Raw genomic sequence first — 7,500 nt, forward strand, 5'->3', positions numbered from 1 at the left:
CCAGAAAGGGAACAATCATTGATCAAAGGCAAATTACAAGTGAAATGGAGCATCCACACTGCAGTTCCTCAACGGAACCACAGCTGAATCATCACCAAAGCAGAGAAATGCATTATTCAAACTGTTACAAAAAATTTAAACCTAACCTACCAGTATTCGCACTGTTTAAATTCAGAGCTCCAAAAAGTCTGACCACATATCACCAATAGCATGAAACCAACTCATTGTGATTCAAACTTGGTTCAAACCAAAAAAAAAAAAAGAAGAAAAAGAAAAATAATTCCCACATTTTAGATCCCATTTTTAATCTTAATGTTAAATGCATAGCATTACCATTGTAATGTCAGCCTCCTAACCTCAGTGCAAGCCCATTCACAATCATTCACATTCACAAGTTTCTACAGGCTTATTTTCCTTCTACAGTTCAAACCAAGTGAGTGTTCAAAAACATAGTGATATTCACAAACAGTGTGCACTACAGCTGCACTTCAATTCTGACCAGAAGGTCTAATGTATCACAAATCCATGAAAAAAAAATTCACACTCAGAAACACAAAAATTCTGACCACACACACACACAAACACAATCATGCAACGCAGCTGATCAGAGGGGTGGGGGTCAGGGGCTCCTGTGTGGTCTGACTGCTATATCCATTGCCATGGCTACATAATCCACTCTTACTGGAAAAAGAGGGACTTTAGCCAAGGGCAGCCCCAAATATCCTTATTTGGAAACTATTAGACTTGAGGGCCTTTCTGGATTAGCATACAGAGCGTTATTACTGCCATGGAGGGAGTGAGTTTTTCATTTATAATTAATGGAAAACAAATCAGGACATATAACCTTAAAAATTTACTACATCAATGCTGTAAGTGTGTATAAAAAAGAAAAGAAAAAACAGGATATATCTTAAATTATCTTTGTTTAGCCAATCCTCAAACACAATTTAAATGATATTTAACAGAAGAAAACAGAAGTGGTACAAAATAAGGAATTATGGGTTAGCATGCTATCACTAGTCATTACAGCTATGAGAGAAAACATCACTATGCTGTTGATACTTTCTAATTATTTCCACAGAAAGCAGGCCAGAGAATACACATTGATTTTCCTTACATTCGTGGTCTGTTTACTGAATGCCAATTTGAGCAATATAATATCAATTTCAGCAATTTTATAATACAGAAGGCAGTCACAAAAATTGATTTTGACATAAACCATAAACCTGTGGCAGACTGATAAGACAGAATGATAAGACATTATGCATGTCTGGGTAATACCAGCTGGGCACTGACTACCTGCTGTCTTCCATCATATGCCTCTGTTCTATCTCACTCTGGAGAGGCTCTCATAATACCCCATCACTTTGATTACAATAATTAGATTCAGATTACTGTGACTCCGGTGATATGCTGGTTAATTCCCTGCTGGGTTTTAACACTGCATCTCCATTTCAACCTTAGCTCAATTGGCTGTTCTGGGACCCCTCCCCAAATGCTGCCATTATATATCAGATACATGCTCCAGGGTAAAGGATCTTTGTTACATTAACAGTGTGGGTGGAGTAAGACAGAGCTCTGAAATACTACACTGTAACCCTCCCCAGCATGACAAAAGGTCCCGTATGTAACCCTCCCTGCTTTTGTTCTGAAACAAAGTATACAATGACCCTTAAAAAGGCCCTGTCCCATGTTTGGACAGTGCTGAATCTCTTGGTGTTTCAAATTTGAATAGGCTGTTGTTGGTCTTCACTGACCAAAGGAGTGAAGCACAGCATCTTTGTGCTAGCTCTTATAGTCGCTAAAAATAGACTGTACTGTGTTAAGTAATACTGCTAATAATTCAGTAGAGACATAGGTAAGTTTGCTTTTGTGTGAATTCCAGCCAGGGAGATAATGTAAACACAGACAGCCAGGCACTGTAGCAGTCCAAAAAAATTCTACAAAGATTTCTCTACAATATTTATCTTCTAGAGTTCCCACATTTCAGAATGCACACAGGAAAGGCAAGGTTAGACCAAAACAAAAGGAACAGCCTCTGAAAGTCCCTGATACCCTGATAATCTTAGCAAAGGAACAGCCTCTGACAGTCCCTGATACCCTGATAATCTTAGCGAAGGAACAGCCTCTGACAGTCCCTGATACCCTGATGATCTTAGCAAAGGAACATCCTCTGACAGTCCCTGACACCCTGATGATCTTAGCAAAGCCAAACTTACTACCCACGCCTACCATGCAACACCTGCCATGCACATATGCTCAGTGGTAACTTCATTCAATGAATAACATATGCAGCCCATATGATGTCTTGCAGTGCAACTACTATCATTGTCGTTTATCTCATTACTGGTCAGTTTTTTTAACTTCTTGACCAGTGATAACTAAGCATTATTTGAGTGGTAGACCAACACAGAAGTCACACAGACATGGTGTTTTGTATCTATGTCAATGCCACTGCTGGTTTTACAGTGGCTTAACACTAGAAAGTATCCAGGTAAAAGTGATCATGGATACCAACCTCTGATGAAGAGTTGAAGGATGGCTAACACATTGTGCATAGCAGCAGATGGGAGAGTCTTTGACTGTACACCTACAAAGTCTTTCCAATAAATATTTCTTAAAAGCAGGTGAGTGAATATGTCGCAAGAATACATTATGTCTCCTCAATGAACTATATACAATGAGGTGAAATAAATTTGCCACTCACTCTATTAAATTAGTTGACTTTTTAGTTGACTTAAAATATAAAGGGAAATAACTAGAAAATGGGGGTCTTAGAAATATTCAGTGCCTGCAAATTCACCTGATTTTCAGTACCATTGTGTACTCCTAGTACAGTGAGAAATGATTATGAGTTTACGGTCTTTCTGTTCAATATTAGACAAGGCGTGAGAAAATAAGTGGAGGAGGCAGAAAGGAGGGATTCAAAGGGGGATGGCAAGTGGAGACAGAAACGAAAGCTTTGATTTACTTGTTTCAGGAGATGCCATAGCAGAGATGATGACAGGAAGCCCAGTGCGTCGAATTAACTTCTGACTGGTTGTGGTAGAAGTATGGCCTGAACCTACAGGCACCAGGATGCCCTCATGAAGCGCTGACCCAGGCTTCCTTCTAATCTGTGGGTTTACATGGGGACTGGGCATGGGTGGCATGGTGACCAGACTCCGATCTCTTTTCATGAGCTCTACGGGCACGGTGTAGTTAGTGGAGTAAACCTTGGTAGCTTGCTGGGGTAGTACAGCAGGTATGGTTATCGCGTGGGGTACTCCGGCTACCATTGGCATCTGCTGTGGCACACTGTGGATTGATGATGGCAGAGCCTGTATTTGCTGTAGCAAGCCAGGGCTTTGCGGTGACATTCCTGGTATGTGCGATGGAAGAGTCACTTGCTGAGACGTGGAAGTAATGGGTAAGCTAACCTGCGGCGTGTAGGTGTACATTGTACGAGGTTGGATGGGCACTGCAGCAGCGCCGAAAGCCCCTGGGATTCTGGCTCCAGGATATCCACTGCCAGTCTCCAGAAACTGCTGGGAGGGAGCACTACTGGGTCTGCGACCCATGACCTCACCTACCCTGGGGGATATGGCATGCATGATTATGGAGGATGGCTGCATATGCTGGGAGTCCATGCCTGCATTCTCTGCTGGTGCCCGGTGCAGGTATATGTCGCCACGGTGGCTGAAGCTGTTGGATCGGCCGCGGACTCGAGCTGTAGGGCACAGGAGGGTGACAGGAGCAGATTCGGACAAACGTCTGCAACTTTGTGCCACACGAGAGAGAACACGTGCCTGCCCTAGGTTTGGTGCAACAGAATGAACATCATTTTCTTCCATAACAGCCAGCATGGCAGTGGAATCAAAGCCCTGCTCAATCAGAGAGGTGATTGTGCTCTCAGACAGACCTTCATTGCGTAGCACCGCCAAGAAATCTGGGTCTGCCGTTTTCTTTGGGTCCACAGGAGCTTGGACTTGAGGCACCATTGGTGAAGGAATGGGAATAACAGTTTGAGTGAGCAGCTGAGAAGGAAGCTGAGCAGGGGTAGCAGCCATGATTGGAGTGGTTGCAGGAGCAGGGGCTGCTAGGAGAGGGTTAAGCTGGTACACAGGATTTGAGGGTATCACAGTTTGCAACGACGGAATTGCTGGAGGCTGCATTTGTTGCACTTGCTGAACAGGTGGCATATGTTGCACTTGCAGAGCTGGTTGCATTTGTTGCACATGATGCACAGGCTGCATGTGTTGAACCTGTTGCACAGGTGGCATGTGTTGCACCTGTTGCACAGGTGGCATGTGTTGCACCTGTTGCACAGGTGGCAGGTGTTGCACTTGCTGCACAGGAGGCATGTGTTGCATCTGCTGAACTGGCTGCATGTGTTGCACCTGCTGAACTGGCTGAATGTGCTGCTGAGCTTGTTGAACAGGTTGCACCTGCTGCACTGGCTGTACCTGCTGAGCTGGCTGTTGCACTTGCTGCTGCTGCTGAGGCTGCTGTATGGTGTATGGTGAAGAACATTCCTGGCGTATGACCATACCTTGGGTGGTGGTGTCCAGCCCCTGAGAACCGGGATCCAGCAAAATGCAGGTAGACGAAGGCTGCTTAGGGTCCATCTGTCTCCCATTGATGTCACTATATGCCGATTGCCCAGTGAGAGTGACAGGGAGCTCACTACCATAGTGGGGAGAAGTTGTCTCTATGCCGTAGAGAGCAGGAGAATGCGCCCGGCTTGGAAATCGCTGCCCGTCTGGGATAATTTTGGACACAGGGGTGGCAGACGAAGTGCCAGAGAGGGATGGTTGCCTGTAGATACGGGTCATTTGGTGAGAGGTAGGAGGTGGAGGAGGAGCTGGGGCAGGACTAGAGCCAGGAGGACCAGACCTCACTCCTTGATTCTGTTCCCATGGTGGCCGAGAACCACCCATCACTCTATAGTGAGAATTCAATCTGTTGAGGGGGTGACGCTCCTCTCCACGATAATATCCATCGGGAGGCCTTGGGACCATTGTAGGATCTTGTTGGTAATAATCCACTGGAGCTGGAGGTAGAGATATGCGGTGAGCCAGGGGTGGCTGGTTATATTGGTTGTTCAGTTCAACAGAGCTCTTTCTCATGTTGTGCGAGTCAGAATGATCCAGGTAATTTTGGTTGTAAAGTGATTCTTGGAAAAATGGCTCCCGTTTTGTATCCAGGTCAGGTGGACGTGTGCCAGGGGGTGGTTCATACCAACCTCCTGCCGTATTTCCTCCGTAAGACAAGGAGTTCCGGCGGCTGGTCATTCTGGACTGCTGCTCAAAAGTGTTCTCGTTGCTTTCCCACTGAGCCTCATTCCTGCCTAGCGTATCCCAACTCCGGGAACGGCTGATCGGCAACTGCTTGCTGGAGACCAACATCAGCCACTCTGCTCGAAGAATGAAAGCACACTGAGCTCTCTCAGCTTTTTTGTTACACGTTTATTAAAGAAATGAAAAGGGCTATATCCTTTTTCATCTGAGGTCCATCTGTTATTTTTGTCTCTCCTCTCTTTGGGTTGTGTAGTCTGGATATCAGATAGCTCCTCTTGGTAGACAACGGCTGAATAATTCATCTGAGGGTTATTGCTGCTGGTGATGCAGCTCGGAAACAGGACACCAAAACTCTCTCGCACATAGAGGCCACAGATGAAGGCAGCCTCACTTCTCCATTGTGGAAACGCAAAGACGCAACTGTGACCAGATGAGGGAATGGAAAGAAAGAGAAAACAGCAAGAAGGGAATTTTTCAGAGGGAGGGTTGGTAGAGAGTAGGCAGGGTCTTGGGTTAATCCAGGACAGCCAATCTGCTCCTACTCTGGAGCATTTTACGCTGACTGCCATGAGGGATTAGAGACTAAATAAAGCCTGCTTATATCCATTGCCCCCACTTGTGATTTTGCAAGCATACACACACACACACACATATGCATACTCATTGCATAAGTTTTACACAGAGATGAAATTCCCCCATAATGATGATGATGATGATGATGATGATGATGCCATCTTATATGACAGGACACACCTACCTGTGGTGGGTTGCTCAGGAGCTGGGTGTTTCCATTTAGTCTCTGTCCAGTGAACATTGAGCAGCTTTCCCAATCCATGAGTGGTAGGACAGAGAGGCAGACTAGTGAAATTAATACAAATCTAATGCACCAGTGCTAAATCATACAATGCTTTCAAAGAACATCAAATCCTGATTGAACAATAATCTGGCAACTGGGTCAGCCACACAACTTCAAACAACTAGCTTGACTGCAAGCACAGTTACATGCATACTCCAAATTCAACTACATAATAAGTCTACAGCACAGTCAAACCACATTTGACACATGTGGATATAAGTATCCAGCAATCATGTTCTTATGTATTACTGTTAGAGGAATTTCTAATAAGAACTCCAAGACCAAGAGTATTAGGAGCACAGCTTCTGCACTTCATTAGATAGCTTGAGTGCAGAACCACATACGAACCCTCTACTCTAAGTCCTCAGATCAGTGCTTCATTCATTTCATTCAAATGGCCTTGCAGTGCCTGTGTTCTTTACAGCAGTCAAATTAAGCATGGGCCTTAGTAACTCCCATCACCAATTAAGCTATAAAGGCAGGGTGACTTAGATACAGTATTAACACAGCAAACCACTGCAGAGATGAGACCAGGAGAAGGAAAACTGAGACATCAAATATTGATATTAACAAGGACTCAAACAAGTAACAGTAAAGTAGTGGTAAACTGTTTAAACAAAAACATTTTGGATGTATGAAAGCACATGTAGCTTAAGATACTAAGAGTTGTGAATTTCAAGTGGTTTGTTGTGGTAAATCATATGGGTTGATGTGGGGGGGGAGCAGAAAAATTTTGTCAAGCATGAGAAAGTATTTTGGCAACTAGTTCAAAGTTGAAGTTAAACCAACACATATTTGTGGCTGGTCACATGATGTAATGTATAATTCAAGTTTCTTATGCTTCTCAGCTGATGTGCACTTTGCATAGCGGAGCAGCGGCACAAAATTATTTATGAATAATCTGAACACGATTCAAGGACCACTCTGTCTATAATTGTCCCCACAGTTAGACACCCACCAGTAAGTGTATCAGAAACAGCTCAAGTGTGTACAGTTACAGACCATAGCTCATCCTTTGTCACACATAGTTTGTTAGCTGACCTCTAGTCCTTCATTAATGGTCAATTTATGTTTACAGGATACTGTCGTGCACATATTGAACTGCTCAGTTCTTTATTGTATTATCTATTCCAGCACTTTACACAAACAATTAGACTATAAACCTTTTAAATCCAAGGGCTTTATTCTCACTAGCAAATCAAACTGTATTTTCAAATGTACAGAGATTTTGGGCATGTTTCTCCGATAGCAGTTTCAGTATGTTGGACTGCAGGTGGATGACTCAGTACTGGAGATGTTTCCCATTAGCTGGCTAATGGATGATTGTTTCCCTGTTTACTCATTGATGAGCACCCCTGTGTGGTT

At 44.0% G+C, this 7,500-nt stretch overlaps 1 protein-coding gene across 6 annotated transcripts in view; it reads right to left on the reverse strand.

Moving 5' to 3' along the window:
* The window catches only part of ctbp2a (C-terminal binding protein 2a), a 36,648-nt gene that overhangs the window by 17,722 nt on the left and 11,426 nt on the right, over nt 1-7,500 (reverse strand). For 2 of the 6 annotated variants that reach the window (XM_081721576.1, XM_081721575.1), the window contains exon 1: nt 2,972-6,612. The exons of 2 other annotated variants lie outside the window; for them this stretch is intronic. In XM_081721576.1, coding sequence (XP_081577702.1) covers nt 2,972-5,387 — 2,416 coding nt within the window. In that variant the 5' untranslated portion in view covers nt 5,388-6,612. Of the gene's footprint in view, nt 1-2,971; nt 6,614-7,500 lie in introns of those variants that run through there. 2 more of the 6 variants (XM_081721578.1, XM_081721577.1) reach the window with 1 other exon arrangement.

The sequence above is a fragment of the Electrophorus electricus genome, chromosome 10 (genome assembly GCF_041902795.1).
Source record: "Electrophorus electricus isolate QZ-2024a chromosome 10, ASM4190279v1, whole genome shotgun sequence".
NCBI lineage: Eukaryota > Metazoa > Chordata > Actinopteri > Gymnotiformes > Gymnotidae > Electrophorus > Electrophorus electricus.